General features: G+C 40.0%; 1 protein-coding gene across 2 annotated transcripts in view; it reads right to left on the reverse strand.

Annotated features, from left to right (window-relative positions):
- The window catches only part of SERPINI1 (serpin family I member 1), an 80,063-nt gene that overhangs the window by 16,561 nt on the left and 41,278 nt on the right, over positions 1 to 22,224 (reverse strand). For both annotated transcript variants that reach the window (XM_073359466.1, XM_073359467.1), the window contains 4 exons: positions 15,398 to 15,665; positions 13,271 to 13,501; positions 10,079 to 10,273; positions 8,313 to 8,517 (listed from right to left, as the gene is read on the reverse strand). In XM_073359466.1, coding sequence (XP_073215567.1) covers positions 8,313 to 8,517; positions 10,079 to 10,273; positions 13,271 to 13,501; positions 15,398 to 15,647 — 881 coding nt within the window. In that variant the 5' untranslated portion in view covers positions 15,648 to 15,665. The remainder of the gene's footprint in view (positions 1 to 8,312; positions 8,518 to 10,078; positions 10,274 to 13,270; positions 13,502 to 15,397; positions 15,666 to 22,224) is intronic.

A 22,224-nucleotide genomic window follows, 5' to 3' on the forward strand; every position in this document is an offset into this window, starting at 1 on the left:
TCTAAGGTGCCACAAGTACTCCTTTTCTTATCACGGTATCAGTTACACTCAGTTCACATTTTCAAGGATTTCTTTGCAGCTGTAACAGCTAGAGATTTAAATCAATTATGATGATTACTGCATTATTATTTATTAATTAATTTTTAATTAACAACAAGGGTGATGTCGTGGTGGGAGTCTACTATAGACCACTGGACCAGGGGGATGAAGTGGACGAAGCTTTCTTCCAGCAACTCGCAGAAGTTACTAGATTGCACGCCCTGCTTTTCATGGGAGACTTCAATCACCCTAATATCTGCTGGGAGTGCAATACAGTGGTGCACAGACAATCCAGGAAGTTTTTGGAAAATGTAGGGGACAATTTCCTGGTGCAAGTGCTGGAGGAACCAACTAGGGGCAGAGCTGTTCTTGACCTGCTGCTCACAAACCGGGAAGAATTAGTAGGGGAAGCAAAAGTGGATGGGAACCTGGGAGGCAGTGACCATGAGATGGTCAAGTTCAGGATCCTGACACAAGGAGGAAAGGAAAGCAGCAGAATACGGACCCTGGACTTCAAAAAAGCAGACTTTGACTCCACCCCCTGGGAGAATAACATGAGGGGGAAAGGAGTCCAGGAGAGCTGGCTGTATTTTAAAGAATCCTTATTGAGGTTACAGGGACAAAGCATCCCGATGTGTAGAAAGAATAGTAAAATATGGCAGGCGACCAGCTTGGCTTAACAGTGAAATCCTTGCTGATCTTAAATACAAAAAAGAAGCTTACAAGAAGTGGAAGATTGGACAAATGACCAGGGATGAGTATAAAAATATTGCTCGGGCATGCAGGAGTGAAATCAGGAGGGCCAAATCACACCTGGAGTTGCAGCTAGCAAGAGATGTTAAGAGTAACAAGAAGGGTTTCTTCAGGTATGTTAGCAACAAGAAGAAAGTCAAGGAAAGTGTGGGCCCCTTACTGAATGAGGGAGGCAACCTAGTGACCGAGGATGTGGAAAAAGCTAATGTACTCAATGCTTTTTTTGCCTCTGTCTTCACGAACAAGGTCAGCTCCTAGACTACTGCACTGGGCAGCACAGCATGGGGAGGAGGTGACCAGCCCTCTGTGGAGAAAGAAGTGGTTCGGGATTATTTAGAAAAGCTGGACGTGCACAAGTCCATAGGGCTGGATGCGTTGCATCTGAGACTGCTAAAGGAGTTGGCGGCTGTGATTGCAGAGCCATTGGCCATTATCTTTGAAAACTCATGGCGATCGGGGGAAGTCCTGGACAACTGGAAAAAGGCTAATGTAGTGCCCATCTTTAAAAGAGGGAAGGAGGGGGATCCTGGGAACTACAGGCCAGTCAGCCTCACCTCAGTCCCTGGAAAAATCATGGAGCAGGTCCTCAAAGAATCAATTCTGAAGCACTTAGAGGAGAGGAAAGTGATCCGGAACAGTCAGCATGGATTCACCAAGGGCAAGTCACGCCTGACTAATCTAATTGCCTTCTATAACAAGATAACTGGTTCTGTGGATGAAGGGAAAGCAGTGGACGTGTTGTTTCTTGACTTTAGCAAAGCTTTTGACATGGTCTCCCACAGTATTCTTGCCAGCAAGTTAAAGAAGTATGGGCTGGATGAATGGACTATAAGGTGGATAGAAAGCTGGCTAGATTGTCGGGCTTAACAGGTAGTGATCAATGGCTCCATGTCTAGTTGGCAGCCGGTATCAAGTGGAGTGCCCCAAGGGTCGGTCCTGGGGCCGGTTTTGTTCAATATCTTCATAAATGATCTGGAGGATGGTGTGGATTGCACCCTCAGCAAGTTTGCCGAGGACACTAACCTGGGAGGAGAGGTAGATATGCTGGAGGGTAGGGATAGGATACAGAGGGACCTGGACAAATTGGAGGATTGGGCCAAAAGAAATCTGATGAGGTTCAACAAGGACAAGTGCAGAGTCCTACACTTAGGATGGAAGAATCCAATGCACTGCTACAGACTAGGGACTGAATGGCTCGGCAGCAGTTCTGCAGAAAAGGACCTAGGGGTTACAGTGGACGAGAAGCTGGATATGAGTCAACAGTGTGCCCTTGTTGCCAAGAAGACCAATGGCATTTTGGGATGTATAAGTAGAGGCATTGCCAGCAGATCGAGGGACGTGATCGTTCCCCTCTATTTGACACTGGTGAGGCCTCATCTGGAGTACTGTGTCCAGTTTTGGGCCCTACACTACAAGAAGGATGTGGGAAAAATTAGAAAGAGTCCAGCGGAGGGCAACAAAAATGATTAGGGGACTGGAACACATGAGTTATGAGGAGAGGCTGAGGGAACTGGGGATGTTTAGTCTGCGGAAGAGAAGAATGAGGGGGGATTTGATAGCTGCTTTCAACTACCTGAAAGGGGGTTCCAAAGAGGATGGCTCTAGACTGTTCTCAGTGGTAGCAGATGACAGAACAAGGAGTAATGGTCTCAAGTTGCAGTGCGGGAGATTTAGGTTGGATATTAGGAAAAACTTTTTCAGTAGGAGGGTGGTGAAACACTGGAATGCGTTAACTAGGGAGGTGGTAGAATCTCCTTCCTTAGACGTTTTTAAGGTCAGGCTTGACAAAGCCCTGGCTGGGATGATTTAATTGGGGATCGGTCCTGCTTTGAGCAGGGGGTTGGACTAGATGACCTCCTGAGGTCCCTTCCAACCCTGATATTCTATGATTATTATTATTATTATAATTAAAGCAGGTAGTCCAGAGAACAACTGAGCTGCCTGTTCAGCCCCAGCCCCTAAGCTAGTCCTTTGGGGCACCCCACACTTTGGGAATACTGCATTACATAATATTCAACCATAAAGTAGTAGTTTCCTCCATAATGTTCAGGAAGTATGTGGGTGCATCATGCAGAGCAGAAGAACTGCATATTCCCATGAGCGCTAAAAGTATCTGTCTTCCAGTCTTATACTGGCAACTGGAGAAAAGGAGATTTACTTTGGAGCTTCAAATGCTACAAATAGGGCAAATCAAATTTCCATACCCATCAGACAGAAGTCATAGTCACTGAAGAACTGCAGTTATTTGACAGCACTTGAAACTCAAGTGGAATCTGACCAAAAGAAAACCTACATGTTAAACCTAAATCTATTCTATGAACCCCGAGACACCATAGGGAGAGTAATGCAAAAAACAAGTGAAAAACTGGACTCTTCTGCATTGAACAAACAAAACAAAACAAAAAACAAAAACACCCAGACAAGAGATAGAAGAGAAAGACAGGACTAGCTGGACTTGAATGAAAGCTTGTTTGTATAGAATACATTGGAAAAACTGTTACATGACCTCATGCTTCAATGAAAGTGAAAAATGTCAATTATCTGTTCCCTGAGAGAGCACTAACTTGTGAACTGATCCACTTTCAAAGAACCCAATAATGTTTATTGCCATAACACCATAGGTTAAGAGGCGAGATGACTGGTCTGAATTTGTAGTACATTCATAAAAAGGGGAACGTCTAACATCTGCTACACACTTGGGAATTATTTCCTCTATTACAATAGCTTTGATAAGTATGTATTCACATGTTAATATCTCTTTGGAGACTTTTATAAAGAGAGCAGATGTTGGCAAGAGGCAAAGAAGCAGCACAAGTATGAGAAAGAGTCGGGGTAAGCATTAGTGTGGCAGTCATATTTTTTACTAGGTTTACCTGGTCTCTCTCTTCACTTCCTACCTAGAACTGTGGGCCTGATCCAGAGCTCACTAAAGTAGATGACCACGTTTCTCTTTAGGGCAGGCACCATATCATCTAGGGATAGCAAAACACAGTATCGAAACTTCTCTGATATGATCCAGCTTTCCAATAAATACCAGAGTTATTGAAGATGAGCCCTGCGTCAAGGATTAAAGTTATACAACAGTGAGATTTAGAGGAGGTATTCATTTCCTTGGCAGAACAGAGTCCTTAGTTTAGAATTTATGCAGAGAATTAATTAATACGATTCATTCAAAACCTTCCATGTTCAGAAAGGACAGAAGAGAAAGGAGAGATGGCCCAGTCCCACAAGATGCTGAGTGCCTCCTGTGAGCTGCTGAATTCCCACTGAACCAAATGGGAGTTGAGAGTACTTAGAATCAAAGGGGACTGGGTCTACTTTTTGCTCATACAGCAAAAAGAGTTGGAGCAAAAATTTAATTCAGCCAGAGGTTATCATTTCAAAGTTACTTAGTTTGTGACAGGAAGTTGAAAATCTAGGTTCTCAAACTGATCCATAGCACATACTTTTATGCAGAGCAAAAAGCAGAGCAAATGAAAAAGAGGAACAAGTGCATTAGTTCAGATCACAGGTAAAATTAACACCTGCCTAGGTGGCCAGTATAAGCCCTCAGCATCTGAAGCAGTGTTTTAGTCTAGTGGGGAGCCTAGGCTTCTATATGGTCAGTTAACATGACTTCAGACATATCAGCCTGCATCTTAACAGGGCTTTTCAATGGTGTCAAAGATAACTCATCTGAGCGAACATGACTGAAACAGCCTCCTCCCTCCCCATCTTTGTCCATCAAGACCAGGCCATAGGCATCCTCTACCTCAGTCCTCACTCACGGCAGTCAGAGCTGCTATACCCAGAGTTCTGGACATCTCTATGATCATGTCACAAGAAGAACCAGAGCTGACAAATACCAGAAACAGCAGAAGGGCCAAGGAAAGAATGAGCAGGTAGGAAAAGCTTCCCCACTCCCCTTTTTAAGGCAAACTGTGGCATGTGAAACTCTGAAGAACTGCTCAGACTGCACTCCTGTTATTAGCCAGTAGTTCTCCCTTTGGTTCTCTTCAAATAAATTATGTTTGGGAGACGTTTTTGTAAATTAATTTCATGGTCTGTTTCACTTCTATGCAGAAGTGGATTAAAATGTTGATCACTTTAGCCCTGGTTAAGCTGGAAAAAATGATTTGAAAATGAAAAATGAGAAAGTATAATTGTCCCCTTTGCTATTAAGAGAAGTAATACAGAGTTTCATTTGCACACAGATAGCACAGACAGATATTGGAAAAGTTGTGATTAACTCTGCTGTGACTAGTCATTCAGGCCCGATTACAAATGTATAAGTTTAAAAAATGTTCACTTTATAATTGGATAGTTTCTTTCAGGGGTATGAAAATTTAATTCTATTCCACTGCTGCTTTCAATTTCTCAGTGGACAGAGTCTGCAGGCCACATTTCATAACATGCCTTTTCAGTGAGAGCATAAAATATTTATGAAGTGTTTATTTAGTGCACAGATAAAATTCTGCAGATCACCTCTGAATCCTAATGGAAATCTAGCATGCTGGGAGTGCACAGTTAATCTCTGCAAGTTAATAAGGGAATTACAGTATCTCTATGTTGAATTTCAAGCCCACACTAGTTTTTTTAATAATCTGAAAATACAGAGGGAGATTAATGGCACCCAATTTTATCCAAATTCATTAACGTGTACAAAATGCTTAAAGATTGCTGGATGGAAGGTGCAAACTGAGGTTACATTGGGAGTAGTAAAAAGAAAAGAAGTACTTGTGGCACCTTAGAGACTAACCAATTTATTTGAGCATAAGCTTTCGTGACACGAAAACACGGCTGTTACTCTGAAACCTGTCATTGGGAGTAGTAGATCTGTGTTTCCCAGCTGGTTGGGATGGGCTCCTCCACGTGACGGGGCATGAAGACTAGCAGAAGAGGAGCTGTTGGTTTGAGGAAGAGGAACAATAGGAGTGGGGAAGTATGCATAACCCAGCAGGACTGGATTAAAGCCTACCCACTATAGGCGCATGCCTAGGATTCTGACTCCTGGAATCACGTGACATTAGAGAGTCCTGTGTTCCCTATAAGCTGCGCACTTGAGTGGCTGCGCAGGAGAGATTTAAGTGCTGTGCATGTGTTCAGGTGCCCCGGCTGCAACGTTGCTCTGTCCTGTAGCTGCTTCTGGGACTCTCCTGCTGGCTGTGCAGGGGCAGAGGAGGGTGCCGATGTCAGTGTCCCCCCTCCCCCTGCACTCCATCTCTGCAGAGCAGGGGAAAGGCAGGGGACACAGCCTGACTCAAGACTTGGAGCTGCTGCAGGGAATGGTGAGTGACTTTCTTAAAGAGACAGTGCATTGTTTCTGAGATTTTCCCAGCATCCAGCTTACGGAGTCACAGTCTCTCTGTATGTCTGTGTGTCTCTGACGTGCACACACAGTCTCACTTTCTCTCCCCCTCTCCCTCCCTGCTCATGTACCCCATCTCTGCAGAGTGGGGGAGGGGAGACAACATGACTCAGATCAGAGCAGGAGAGCTTTCAATGAGTGCCTTAAAGAGACAGCACAGGGCGTCTCAGAAACTTTCTCAGCAGCCAGCACATACGCGCGCGCACACCCCCGCCCCATCTCTGTGTCACACTCACCTCCCAACACATACTTGTATTATTATTGTTGTTATGTCTTGGTACTTCCTGCAATGCACATATATTCTCTGTCCTGGCTGAAGTAATTGTCCCTATTTAACTTTTTAAAAATATATAACTATATCTAGGTTTGTTTCTACTGGTGGAGCACATCCGCACATACCTCAGTGTGCATAACAAAATTTATCCCGCAGAGGGATGGAAAAATTAGAGGGAACATAAAAAAAAAAGCAGAGACTATCAAAGTTTCTAGCACTTATGGTTGCAAAGAGCAGCTTTAAAAAAATGTGATAGGACTGTAACAGATGCAATGACACCTGCCTGAGTCTGCAGACAACCTGGAACAGTAGTTCTGAGATGGGTGAACTGCCTCATGCATCTCAATGGGGGCATTGCTCTGGAGGGTCCTGCCAACACCACCCCAGCTGAAGAACAGTGTAGTGGGCCCAGCCCAAGTAGACACATGCTGGCTGTTGTGCAAGCCCCCCTGGTGCCTCTCCAGAGTGCAGGGGGCAAGGGTGGTGGTGGAAGAAGTGGCTACTTGTGCTGCTCTCAGGAGTTGGGGGAGATGGAGACCCCAAACTAATGCTTTTGCCTTTCTTGGAGGTGTTTCCCAGTCTCTGCCACTCCAAGTGGTGGTGGTGGGGAGGAGGCATGGCTTGAGACAGGACCAGAATGGGGTGGTATGATGTGCCTAGGGCCCTGGCTTGCCTTCATCTAGCCCTATAACTCTGGATTTGCTCTACAATCCATAGCATGGACCCATGGCTACAAGGTATCTTCTTGAAAAGGACCTTCACATGGGTACAAGGGTTAGCTTAAGAGTTTTATTCGTTTAAAAGAAAACAGTTATAAATTATCCCTTCTTAGCACAAAGAGGCCCTTGGGTTATACGTACACGATTTCAATTAAACATTACTGAAATAAAGAGCAGTAACTACCATTTTATGTCTTTGCTCTGCAGCAACAGAATGGTGGCAAAGCTAACAGTTCCTTAAAACCACTGGACCATAATGCACTTCAGATGTCCTCTGCCACCACCTGTTCCCTGTTTTCAAACCATTCCTTTGCCACTCCCCCACCAGCTGTTCAGTTTGTAGAGTGGCCTAAAGAAGCCTTACATAAAACAATAAATGAGAAGCACAGTTATATTCTTAGATATAATGAAATTTCAGCTAGTCTAAATTTAGAAATTAAGATGATTAAAGAGCATCTTTTCAAAAACTGCATACATCACTGAGGGAAGTTCTTGCTGTACACTGAAAAGCTGCCACTGTCACCTAAGGAAAATAGATGCAATGGTTTGATATAATATCAAGTCAATACACATCAGTGGACTTTGCATCAGGCCCAAAAGGAAAACAAATCTGGAGGGATTCCTCTATGTTCCTGTGCTTATTACAGAATAACCTTGCATATTACAAACGCTAAGGTTATATAACTGCAAATACTTCCTTATCCAAAAGGTAACTGGCAAGTTTGTAAGGGTCACTACTGCAACAGATGGCTACAGAAAAGCCTGACAAGAGGTTTGTATCCGATGGAACGGATCTGTCATTGCTCCAAGTAACCAGTGTAAATCAATCTTTTAACCTTAAAATCAGCGCTGACAAGAAGATAGATTTCAATTTGGATCATCTTATATCAAAATAAAATGGCCTCTTGGATGTAATTTTAATGGGAAATCTCCAAGGATTCCCTCCCTGTTCTCTCACTGCCTAGAAATTTCACATCTGTTTTCTAAACCCCACCCCCCTGCAGAGCACATGACAAATCTCAAACTGTACTGAAAAGAGAAAACGCTGTTGTGATGATTAAAAGCAATTGCTGCTGCGCCAATATGTCTCTGCTACCCTGTACAGTCATATAATGACATAGCAGGCAAAGCACATAAATGCACCCCGTTAAAAAATGCGTACTTGGAAATATAGCCTCACCTTGGTAGATATACCTCCACTTTTTGTTTTTTCACAGAGTTAGCCCATTCCTCAATCAACTGGGCTTTGACCAAGGGCTCCAGTGTGACTAGTGGAACTTCCTGTCTGGAAAGAACGATCATCATACTTATCTCATCGCCTTCGTATGGTATTTCCAGAACTTGATAGATACCGCCTGCTTCATTGGAGCCATCGCTGAACTCCCCTACAAAAAAGGAATATAATTCCACCATAAGCATTTCCTTTAAACTTTGTCTTTACTAAACAAACTGGGGGAAAACGAACACTATGCAACACTAGTAATCTGTCAGATGTAAATTAAACGTAACAAATATGTACACTGTATTCAGAAGAAGGCAAAACACCACACCTTAAATTACTAACCTCATCTTGGGTAACATTTTTCAAAGAACCTAAGGAAACTGGGAACCTAAGTCCCACTGACTCAATGAGACTTAGGCTCCCAAATGCCTAAATTATATTTTAAAATGAGGCTTAAGCCAGGCCTACACTACAGATTTGTGCTGGCATAATTATCTGGGTCAGATAACTAACGTACGTAATTATGCTGGCAGACATTTGTAGTGTAGATGTAACTTAAAGGCGCTTTTGAAAATTTTAATCTTTGTCTCAATTAAGTCTTTCTTGATACGTGATTCCTTGTGATGTTCAATTAAAAAGTTTGTAATTGTATTTGTATTTCTAAGACAATACATAGTATTTAAAAAAGGAGATTCCCCAACTATGTTAGAAAACGATTCAGAAAAAAAAAAAAACGTGCCAGTAAAACTGAACATAAATCTCAGCTTTCGATACCACTTATCACTTGACCAATCCTCCTCTTATTACCTTAATGTCATCATCAAAACAATTCAGCTATACACTGCTCACATTTACTTGTTTAGCATTTTCTCTCTCCAAGTATAGTTACATCCTCATGTGGAGAAAAATGACTTCCTTAACTTGCTCCCTGCTTGGTCTGCAGAACCCAGATTTGTTATCCTTCTGGGCACCCCTTTTTTCAGTGAGGTAGATATATTTATAAGCAATCCTTTACTCATTATAATTTATTAAATAGGTATCCAGAGCACAAGACATGCATGTACAATTATATTTTAGAAATCTGAAGCAGTAAATAAGTGGAACAAAAAATTCAATTTCCCTAGTAACTTTCACAACTGCTTTTGAATAGGATAAGAGATGACACCTTTCATCAGAACATGATAAAAATCAAACTTCAAAATCAAACATTTCATAATTTTAAAGTGGCTAGAACTGAAATTTACAGAATTAAGGATGAAGAAAGAAAATTGCTGCTTGAGAACTCAGTAAAGTTTGATTTAAGGTTTTTTACTTTGTATATTTTACATGTGATGTTAACTATTTCTGTTTTAACAATTATAAAGCTTAAACTTATTGACACTCAATGTCTACCATCATTAATTATTTACCTCCATTGTAATTTCCTGCAACTGAAAATTTAAATTGATAAAAAAGAAAAAATGCTTAAAAATAAGCTTCAATATTACCGGTTGAAATTAAAAAACAAAATAAAAAATTAATTCTGTCAATGCAACATGTAACTGACCATGTGTGTGAAGAAATACCCAACAAGGGAATGCCAATCAGGTAACTGCATATAGTTTGTCAATCATATACATACAAGTGCAGAATTGTGCATGGCTGAATACATAGTGTCATATTATCGCTACAATGAGTTAGCGTTATCTGCACTAATTAAGTCAGCTGTCCAGGTCCCAGCTTACCATAATAAAATTCTCCCTGCTGGTACATCATTGGAATCTGCACTTCACTTTCATCATCTTTAGTGAAAGAGAAAGTCCTTGTGTTTTCAGGTCTGAATTGCGACTTCCAGTTTCCCTTGAAGTAGATTGCATTGACGAGGGCCAAATGAGTTAGAGCACTGAAATCCCTTGATGAGGCAAAATCTTTGATCATGTCTGTCAGAGAGACAGGAAAAGAAGGAGTGCTTCAAACTGCACGTAAAATTGAATATTCAATCAAAGCTCATCCAGCTCGCAAAAAAGAAAGAAAATAAAAAACACTAACATATAATTTCCAATTCAGATTTTCACATTAAATCCCAAATTAAATTTCCAGCATTTTCAAAACCTAAATCATGGTGTCGGTATGTAAATCCTTCCTTCAAGTGGTTATCAGTCACTTGTTTCTGAGCATCACTTTTAAAATATAACCCACACTGAAACCTTGAGGAAATGTAGGTCAAATAAAGAAAGTTTCTACTGGTGTTACAGTACAGTTCACTATTTTCCTCCTAGGGATCAACTTTTATGGACTTGGGCTCTAATCTGAAGAAGCCCCTAAAGATGTGCTTAACTTTAAGAACATAAGGAGTCCCACTGATTGGGGCCTTTAATAGCAATGAGTGGGCAGCGCCGTCACCAGGCATTTTAGTGCCTGGAGTGAGCAAGCATATTTGAACCCCTTACTGTTTCATCCTCCCCCCCAGTAATTTTTCTGTCCCCGTGGCTTTGCACCCTGGGAAGTTGCCCTGCCTTGGTTACGGCCCTGAGAGTGGGTCAGGTACTCAGGTTTTCACTCAGGCGAAGGCCCACTGCCTCCAAGATGAGGACTGTTAAAGAGACGAAGCCCTCAGCATTTGATTCATGGACATTTGCTCATGGAAAGGAAAGGAGAAAAGACATCTTACATCTGCTGTAGTCATGAGAGGCTTGTTAGCTGAGCATAGCAGCTGCTATGCTCACACTCCTAAATAAATTATTCCAATCAGAGTGCATTGTCTGTTACCTGATTGGATACAGCTTGTTTTCAGTAAAATAATTTTGATTTTATAACTCTAAGAATAATGACAAATCTAGTCACTGCATTTAATAAATCATCCCAGATGGATTCCTTACTCCCATTTGTGACCGACATGCTATATAATGGGTTAAAAAAATAAAAGCACTCTATCTGTTATTTATTACTTCTCAATTTGATTTGTGCCACGAGTGTGTTTAGAGTCAAATTCTGCCTCTGGATGCATTTGCAGAGCTCCACAGAGCAGCCAATTGGTATCACATTTGTGCATCAGAGGGCAGAATCTGGTTCATGCTGTCTTGGGAGTGACTGTTTTTGTTTATACTTCAGTTTATTCAGGGCAATGTCCCTTGAGGCAGTAAGTTTACCACAGTTAAGAGAACACACAAGCACACTCACTCAGTTCCAACATGAAAGCTTGTTTGAATACAGGAGGAGGAGGAGGAGAAGTAATCAGAAGTCTTTCCTTCCTCTGTTCGAAATTTCATTTTCAGTGATATTTTCCAAACAGTTCTTGGTAACACGTGTTATTGTATATTAAGAATATTCCACACTATATAGAAACCTAAGACAGTTATGTCTCATTTATTTTGCACCTCGTTGAGCCCATATTCCTCAAAGCTTTGAGAGGAGTGTGTTTAACAAGCCATGGATGAAATCCTGACCACCTCTGTGGCACTGTTGTGCTAACAAGGGAAGAGGGTCATCTCCTCCCTTGACAGCAGCCAGGCAAGAATGAGCTCTGGTGCTACCGACATATTAAGCTGAGGGACCCCTACTGCCTGTCAGTGCATCATTGCCCCAGTGGATTGCAGACTGCCAGCTTGGTTAGCACAAAGCATGCTCGTGCAGCAGGCATTAGACAGGTGCTTATACTGCACCTTCTAAAAACACAAAGGTGCACCCAACTGTACATTCACCTACGCCAGCATGATGTGACCTATTGTCTGCTGGTGCTACTTTGTCTCCTCCATTTCTGTGTCTCCAAACAGCAAGGCAGGATTTTACCTCCAAAGTGCGACACATTCCCTGATACCCTGGCAAAACAGGATGAATTCAAACTAGAGCAAGAGCCTTAACATTGAGTACTTTTCCCATTTGAGCCACAAATTTACGTATTAAATAAAGCATTTCTTCCCATTACAGCTCTACAGCTAGATTCTCAGGTATCATGAGGATGTGTATGTGGCAGAAATTCCTAGAAAGATTCTGAGTCTTTAGACTTACAGTATTGCAACTGAGGACAGAATCTGGCCTCTATTGTTAAAATATTAACATCACAAATTAAATTTAAGAGACATATGGTGGAAAAAGAATTAGAACAAAATTATTCTCCGATCCACAAATTGGGACACACGCTGCTTCTATTTGCTTTCCGAGTATGTATGGAACCAACCAATCAATGGGAGCACCACACAGGCAATGATCAGAATTCAACAGCAGATCTGAGCAAATACATTTACTTTTTTAGTTTTGCCTTTACTGTTTTATCCTACTAGAGATCTCTGTTCACCTTAGTAGTGATAGTCTTATCAATGGTCAAATTCTGTCTTTGGCTACACTGATATGGCTTCCACTGAAGTCAACAGGGGCTGCATGTGTCAAGACTTTGTCATTGGATCTGCACATGTCTACCAAAACTGACTTTATATTCCTTAATATATTTGGGCCTGATCCTGAGAGGTAATGAGCACCCACAATTCTCATTTTAAGTCATTACTAAGCTCAGGCCAGTAACGCCTTTACACATTTTTTATGTAGTAACCAACAGTTTAGAAAGAAAGCATGAAAAAAAATTAATTTTCATTAATAAATACATTTATATTAAATAGAAAACAGAGACTCAAATCAGAGTGGTTGCTAGTCAAGTGTCATTATTTACCAATAGATACTACAGTTATTTTCTTATACGTAGAAGAGGAAATGACAGTTGCTCAGAGCTGATTTTTGAAAGGAATATCACAGTACAGGAAAAAAAATTATAATTGTATTAAGAACCTATGCTAGAATTCTCGCTGAGAGAGAAGATTTCTTAATCTTAAGTGAGAGAGAAGATGACAGACAAGACAAAGGTCAACCAGTACTGACCTACTTCAGCACGATACAACCACAAACATTTACATTAAGAGAGAAATAAGAGAACCACAGGGACTTACTATTTGTATGATTCTCAACCCACTTATTGATGTGGTTAGCTACAGCTGCACTTTGACTAAAGTCTACATTTTCTACTTCAGCTTTAAAGTATTTTTTCAGCAATTGCAAAAATTTGTCACTGATGTGAAATCCATTCTGAACATAGAGGGAGTTGGCAATTGTCATCACATACTGGCTTTCCTCAGTAGTTGCCATATCAGAAAGGTCCTTCAAGAATGACAATTCTTCACCTGAAAATAAAATAAAAAAACCCATTAAAAAGTAGTTTGTTTTCCTTAGTGAACATACTAAAGAAGGCAAACATACTAAAGAAATATTACATATTCTCCGCACTACCAATTCATAATGGTATCTTAGCCTCAAGTACAGAACATCCATTAACATTTTAGAGTTGTTTATCTTTTTTTTTTTTTTTTTTTTTTAAGACTCAGACATAGAAAATGTAAACAAATCAGAGGTTAATAAAAACAAAAAAACAAAAAACCACCACACACAGTGACTAAGATATTATACTACATTACACTGACTTGAATGTGCACGTTGAAGATGTGAAGGCCACTGTGCAATGACTAGTTTGGGTTTTTACTATCCACAATAAGTAGCATTAGCGAACCATTTCCTCAACCCCACAATTGTAGTGCTTTCATTTGTCCCAACATCATAATGAATCATTCTGATCTATCCTGAGGAAAAAAAAATTCTTGCACATATTTCCCTCCCAAATGCTCAATGGGTCTTGTACTGTGTCCTAAATGTTAATAGTTTTGGGCCCAGGGGGCAAGAATGAGTTTCAATGCCAAAGCCCTCCACTGAGAACTCATCAGTGGAACTCCGGTCTAAGGACTTTAAAATTACTTCAGTTAACTTCAGTTGTCAGGACATTGCCCAGGAAAGGAGAAAAGCACTCTCTTAGGTAACCAGGAACTCTGAAAGTAACAGGTTTCATAGATCAAAAATCCCAGCAACCAGAATTGCTCCTGGAGTCAAAACAGAAGCCAATAAAGCATATGGAGAACAAGTGCAGTGAGTTTAATGTGTACTGAACAAAGATTCAAGCAACCTGCTGCTTTCTACAATAGCTGAAGCTTCTGGTTGGTCTTTGTAGATAGCTATTGCAGTGCACTCTACATGAAGCTGAAATTGGAGTTGATAGCAGTGTATACAAAGTAGGTGTCTGAGATCCAAGCATGGCCTTGCTTACATTAACTGGACTACACTTTCAAATATCAGAGTGTACTTGTCTGCTTTTTAATCCCTTAGAGGCAAAATTGTAGAACTAGACAGCAAATATAATCTGCAGGCATCATCTGTGTAGGAGACTATGCAAAAGGGCTATTGCAGGGCCAGGGGAATTACATGCATATATCTCCAGAGCACCACCTTATTTTCTAGGCTGCCCTCAAAATGCTGCTTCTCAGAGGCCCCCAGGTCCAGAGGATTTTAATAAAGGCCAGAAGTTTCACTCACGGGTTTTCAAGCAAACACCTACGTACAGTGCCTCCCATTACGATCCTTTGACGTGACGGTCTCTAGCTACAGTCATGTTATGGGGTGAGTTACATTTACTCAGAGACATGCGGTAAAGTGGAAATGCCCAGCAGATTCACTACAAACAACCATCACTACTACCTGTGAACCAAATTTAGACGTTACACAAATCACATAAAATTACAGCTTCAAGAAATTCTACTACTTTTCAAGTGCAACAACGAACAGGTTTTCAGACTTTCTCCTTAAGAATACCATATTATAATTCTATTGTTTTTGTTTCAAGTTGCTTTACAGGTATTAACAAAACGATCATTCCCAAAGATATTTGGAGGCTTTTTAGGTGGATGTCATCATTATTTTACAGATGGAAACTGAAGTGAAGAGTTCAAGTGACTTGACTCCTGAACCTTGAGCGCTGTCAGGCCTGGTATTAGATTCCAGGAGTTTACAGTTCTATGCTGAGTCCACTACAATATACTTCAACATGCTCAAATTATAAATCAGAATGTCATTAAACCTACTGGTTAAATAGCAAATCAATGAACAAACCCTTGACATTTCCATGGTTGTTCAATAGGCTCCATCTCTTCCTTTACAACAAAAATACATAGAGAAACACAATTAGAAGACCTTACCCTTTTTCAAGCTGTCATATCCCAGGGAATGTCGAATTTCTTTCAAAGTGGACCCATGAGCTCCAAGCTCCACCATCCCCAGGGCAATTGCAATGCTCAGAGGAGAGAATAGAATGTTCTCATCTTCCCCAGTGGCCCGCAGCTGTTTATAAATGTTCACTGAAAACTCTGCAATAGTTTCATCAGGAAAATTTGTGCTGAAGGCCTTACTTTGCAAAACCAGCAAAAACAACAGTCCAAGGAAGTACATGTCTTGTGAGTTTCAGGTCTGCAAGATAAAATTTTAGAGAGGATGAGTAAATTGTATTTAAGAAGAGGTTGGAGGGAGCGAGGACACACCACAGTAAAGCTAATTATATTGTTTTGTACCATGGTTGAAAAAATATAGAGAATTTAAACATGCAACTTATTTATTGGGAAAGGGGTAAAGCTAGTACATGTGCATTCCAAAGAGATTTCTGTAGAAGATCATTAAGATAGATAATTACAATATTTATCTATTCTATTGTGTCCTTTTACTTTCAAAAGTCACCTGCAGTTTAAAAAAAAAATGAACACAGATGGACAATCAAAATAGTTTTTGAAGTCTGCAACAATTTCCCTTCCAAATGGATTTTGCCAATAGTAGGTGTATTAAAAATGAAGTTACATGCAGGGCTTTGTCTTTGTCCACCGAGTCAAGGTCCTATTTATTTAGCTGAAATTGTGGCACGTCAGGCAGTGGCTGTGGTGTTAAGGCGTGTCTGCAATTCTGCAAAGAAACTTGCTCTTTAGTTGAAAGAAAAGGAGTACTTGTGGCACCTTAGAGACTAACCAATTTATTTGAGCATGAGCTTTCGTGAGCTACAGCTCACTTCATCGGATGCATACCGTGGAAACTGCAGACTGCAGTTTCCACGGTATGCATCCGATGAAGTGAGCTGTAGCTCACGAAAGCTCATGCTCAAATAAATTGGTTAGTCTCTAAGGTGCCACAAGTACTCCTTTTCTTTTTGCGAATACAGACTAACACGGCTGTTACTCTGAAACTGCTCTTTAGTTGGGAGATCAAAAAAAGGCAGACCGTCCATGTGCATTGCTGAGCTCTCTCTTTGCCCTCCAGTTAGACTGAAATCAATGTCCAAATCTGATGAAGATATGCCGTTTCCTATTGAAACTGCTTTGGGTGAGCCCACAGATACCCAGATCAATGGAAACATACTAGGGAGGCTGCTTGGTCACAAAGCATGTGCCAAGTTCCTAGAGTGAGACTTTGAAAGGAAAGTAATTTAAAAGGTTGGTGGGGGAAAAAAGGGTATCAACTGAGTGAAATAAGATCCTTGTTGGTAGCAAACCAGCTAAGAAGGGGTTAGTTTTTCCAGCCAGAGTAAACATCCACCTGGGGACTTTAGTAGTGGGGTCAGTTAATACAGTGTTTGGCTGGAGTATCCTTTCTGGAAAATGTCACAAAAGGAGGGAAGAAGAACTCAATAGAACAAGCTCTGGTTCTCAGCTCTCTCTGTCAATGCACTGCAGGCCTGGCTGAAAATGAGTCAGCAAACAACAGTGCTGCCAGCTTTTACAATTTTATCATGAGTCTCATGATGTTTTTCTTAAATCCTTAGCTCTTAGAGTTGTGAGAATTTATTTTTTAAATAAAAACTGACGAAGTTTAACTTTCTAACCCTCATAATTGCAGAGAAAAGCTTGGAAACATGACTCAAAAAGTCTCCAAAGCCAGAAGGCAAATAAAAACACTTGAGGGGGTGGGGGTGTTAAATTTCATGATTCTTGTGGGGCCTGGCAACTCTGATTAGTAGTTTGCTTAACTATTTCAGGACACTAGGGACCCTGAAGTCAGTAACCTTAACATAATATTACTTAATATTTATATAGTGCATTTTATCTTCAAAGCACTAAACAAGTGTTATCCAATTAAAACTCACAACACCCCAGAGTGGTAAGCAATTAAGCATTACCACCCTCTTTTCACAGATGAGGAAACATAAGAATTAATCAGATGTGTGTATGTTTTGGCTACAACTCTGATGTAGCCATTATTTAGTGATCTCCCTCACCCTTAGCCACATATGTCACAGATAAGGTTTTTTGCTTTGCTTTTTCAGTGAGTAACCAAAACACTTTAACTTGTTAACTGTTGCGGGGTCTACACAACACTCAAAAATATGGCCTTATTGATGCACTAAAGGAGTTCATGCATATTAGCCAGGCATTGTTTTATGGATCCATATTCTTTTTTGCTTACATATTTGTATGGACCTTGTCCCAGCCCATAGTTTTCAATAAATTCCCCCAAAACGGAATTTAACTGTATGTCTCTTATCCCTCCTTGTAGATCAATTATCTTCCCACTTCTTAGCAAGACATCAAGAAAGCCTGTAGTGGAGATTTTTATTTCATTACTTTTTGCTTTATGTAAAACAAATCATCTGGGCCTGTCAGCTTTGACTGTTGCTTATGGCTTGACTACCTACTTTAGCATAATCATAAGACCATCTAACATTTCTTTGTCTCCCTTAGGAAAATGTCTCCCAGTCTTTGAGGCATGACCTTCACTATTTCTTTCAAGAACATTGATGCAATGAATTCATTCTGGTCCAAACTAATAACTTTATCTGTCACTAGCTTCCCACTTACCTTCCTTAATGACGCTAAGGATTTCTTACCTGCCCGCTCGCTACCCAGCAATTTGAGGAATTTAATCTTTTTCATACTTAACATATAAATCATAATAGGGTGAACACGACTGTCTTTGCTAGTTGGGACATTTAAGACTTCCTTCTCAATGAGTGCCTGTGTGTGTGTGCTATTTTATATTATTACAAGAAACTCCAAACAGCAGTGCCCCATTTTGCAAGGCATCGTACAAACATTTAGTAAGAGACACTCTCCTACCGTGAAGAATTTATAAGCTAAACAGCCAGGAGAGACAAAGAATGGGAGGAAGGCAGTATGATCTTCCATTTACAGATGGTGAACTGATGCACAGAGAGATTAAGTGACTTGTCCAAAGTCATACAGGAAGTCTGCAGAGCCAGGAATTTAACCCGGATCTCCTGAATCCCAGTCCAAAGCCTTAAAACAGACATCCATCGTTCTTCTCCAAAGCAACACACTGCTTTTCTGAGCTTGCCCCCAAATTTTGGGAAAGAGCATATAATGATTTAAATAAAAACGTCATATGCTCTGCTGAATGGGGTGGACTTAAGCATGTATTTAAGTGCTTTGCCACATCAAGGCTGTAGTTTTAACTCATGCCAGCTTGCTTTGAAAACTGAAAGGGGTAATTAGTTTGATGCACATTGCATCATCTTCTCTGTCATTTCAAAAAAGCTTTCCAATTACTTCTGGTTGTGAAGATAGCTATTCAGCACTCTGATCAACAGTCTGCCGTATGTGCTACAGCCAGATAGGCTATAACAATAGCAGAAAGGGAGATGCACACATCTTCTAGAGAGAAAACTTCAATAGCTAGTTTGAACCATTTAAATGCTAATATTTTTAATCAGGTTTATGCAACACACACATGCCCAACACCACCCCTTTTCGTTGCACAAAAATCACACACACCTCAGATCTTAAACTTTTAAAATATATTTTAGTTGTTTTGCTAATCAGAGCACAATTATTATTATTTTGTAAATGAAGAACAGCAGATTCATGGCCATTAAGTTACCTGAAAAGAAAACAGTGCAGTTTCATTTAGTTCTCTGGTAGATAAAATGCTTCCTTACTTATATTTAGAGTCAAGCGGTATCAATATATTAAAGCAAAAACTGGATGACTATATTTAATTTAATAAGTGAAAAGGCTATCATAAGAACAGCCATACTGGATCAGACCAAAGGTCCATCTAACCCAGTATCCTGTCTTCCAACAGTGGCTAATGGCAGATATTTCAGAGGAAATGAACAGAACAAATAAACATCAAGGGATCCATCCTGTCGCCCATTCCCAGATTCTGGCAAACAGAGGCTAGGGACACCATCCTTGCATATGGCTAATGCCCACTGATGGACCTATCCTCCATGAACTTATTTAGTTCTAGTTAGTTTTATACTTGTTCAATGCTACCTTTCCTTTTAGTGGTCAGAGACCTTTTAACGGATAGTTAGTTTTTTCCCCCTTCACAATTTGGATATGGAGATTTGCTTTTTTACCCACATCCTGGCACACAAAATTTTGAGAAATAATGAAGTTTAAAACTGAAGAAAGATAACAGATTGCAAACTGATTCAGGTCTCAGTTCAGGTAAGCACTTCAATTCAGGTAAAACACTTACGTACATGCTTAACTTGAAGCTTGTGCGTATGGCCCATTGACATCAATGTTTAAAATTAACCATGTGCTTAACTGCTTTGTTGAATTGGGGTTTCACATGTTAGCAGGCCAGAACTATAACACTAAGTAATATTTCTCACAGATGTGCCTTTAAAAACAATGGTGAACAAGAGCACTGCCTAAAGTACCGACTGTTAATTTCATGTTTCACAGATCAGTCGATAAAACTTTGCACAACCAGCCAGACGGCTCTGAAAATTTCTGCTGGCATCGCTTGTCAGGCACTGTGACACAAATTTACCATTTTTCAAGTTCTCTTATCTCTTCAACCTGAAATTGGTGGCGACATCAGGCAGTGTAAATCCGCATAATTACATTGACTTACACACCACCTGAGGATCTGACTTATCACTACAACCACATAACTGGGATTGCTCTTATACCATCAGCTCTCTTATTCTTTGCTTCAGGCTATACTGCTCTTTGGTATTAGGCTATCCCAGTGCTTTTTTGCAAAGGGTCTAATCCACTGAACTGATGAGTACCTCTACACAGAGCAATACATTCTCAACACTCACTGATTTGAACAGGAGTGGAGGACACTCAGCACCTTGCTGTATTGGATTTACACTGAATTACAAGGCAGTCCAGAATTAACTGTACTGTATACACAAATATAATTTCAGCTTCATTTCCTTCACTTAAAATGCTCTAATTTATGCCTGAAAAATTAGATAATTCTCATGAGTATCACTGGCCTTTTCAGATACATCTTTTCCTTTGAGCCATCAGCATTTAGGTGATACTAGATCCTATCAGTCTCTGCATTAGCAGAAGCCTCAAATCTCCAATTAAGTGGTACTGTATTAGCTGCAAAAAAGATTAAAAGGAAAAGAAAATGTTAAATAGAATAAAGTGTGTTTAAAAACCAAGAATAATTTAGTTTCTGAAGTTACTGTGTATACTTATGTGAAATTAAAGTTCTTTTTCACCAAGTTGATTGCAGAGCTAAAAACTTTCAAACAAAAATGGAGAGGACCCCTACCCCAGAAAAGCCAATAGCCTAGTGATTAGGGCACTCACCTGTGAGGTGTCTGATTTGAAACTGGATCTCCCAGATACTTGGTGAGTGTCTAAACCAAGAGGCTATTGACTGTTTTGGGGTAGATGTCTTTGTCTGTTGTGTTTTTAACATGAAGAACATTGAACGGCCTCGCTTTCGTTCCATGCTGGAATGAAAAATTCTGAAACCTCAAATTTTTTCATGAAATAGAAACACTTCTGGCTATGCTTACTATGTTTAAGAATGTCATCAGGTGACTCTCAGCATAAACTACAACTCTAGTTTTATGAGCCCACACATTTCTAAGCAACTGATGTACAGAAAAAGTGCTAATTAAATTAGGGCCTGATCCTGTAAAGTTCTGAACAGCTGTTCAGTTCCCACTACGATCAAGCACGGATTCCAAACCCTTTGGGACAAGAGACATATCTAATCTATGGTTTGCAAGATATGTTAAAATGTATGGCTCTAAACAAATATTTTAAAATAAAAATAAGCATCCAATCTAAACACACATAATGGGTACACACAGAATGAGATAGCAAACCCATGGAAGAGCTGGAAATAAAACCCAGAAGAGTCTGGATATTTATAATCCCGTCCTTTCAACATCAGGCCTCATAGGCTCACTGTCAAAACATAGTGATGCGGAAATTTGTGCTGTTGAACTAACTGTTAAAGCAAAACCTCTCCTAATTATACAGCAAAAAGATCCGTCAGACAATAACATCCATTGTTTTTTGGCTCCAACATGGCAAAGCAATTTACACACGACAGCTCTGAACATTCTCCTTCTCACTTTTCTGTTGTCCTCCCACATTACCAAGGAAAATACTGCCATCCATTTAAAAAAAATATAAATCAGTATTTTCTGGAACTAGCGAATCTTTTGGTTACAGATTTAGGCCCCGGTCTTATACTGTGAACTTATCATATTGCCCAATATTGTTTCATTTTTTCCTTGTACTCCCCCATTGGTCTGTATCCATCTGTTGTGGTTCATCTTGGGTGGTCAAACGATTTAAAAAGAAAGTCGCAATTAATTGCGAGATTAAAAAAAGCTGCAATTAATTGCAGTTTTAAATCGCACTGTTAAACAATACAATTTAAATTATAAATATTTGTGGATGTTTTTCTACACATTTTCAAATATATTGATTTCAATTACACCGAACACCGAATACAAAGTGTACTGTGCTCATATTATTTTTGATTAACATATTTGCACTGTAAAAAAGATAAACAAAAGAAACAGTATTTTTCCATTCACCTCATTTTTTTCATTCATCTCATTCATACAAGTTCACTCAGTCCTACTTCTTTTTCAGCCAATCTCTAAGAGAAACAAGTTTATTTTCATTTACAGGAGATAATGCTGTCCGCTTCTTCTTTACAAGGTCACCTGAAAGTGAGAATAGGAGTTTTAATGGCACTGTTGTAACCAGTGTTACAAGATATTTATGTGCCAGATATGTTAAACATT

Source organism: Lepidochelys kempii, chromosome 9 (genome assembly GCF_965140265.1).
Source record: "Lepidochelys kempii isolate rLepKem1 chromosome 9, rLepKem1.hap2, whole genome shotgun sequence".
NCBI classification, from domain to species: domain Eukaryota; kingdom Metazoa; phylum Chordata; order Testudines; family Cheloniidae; genus Lepidochelys; species Lepidochelys kempii.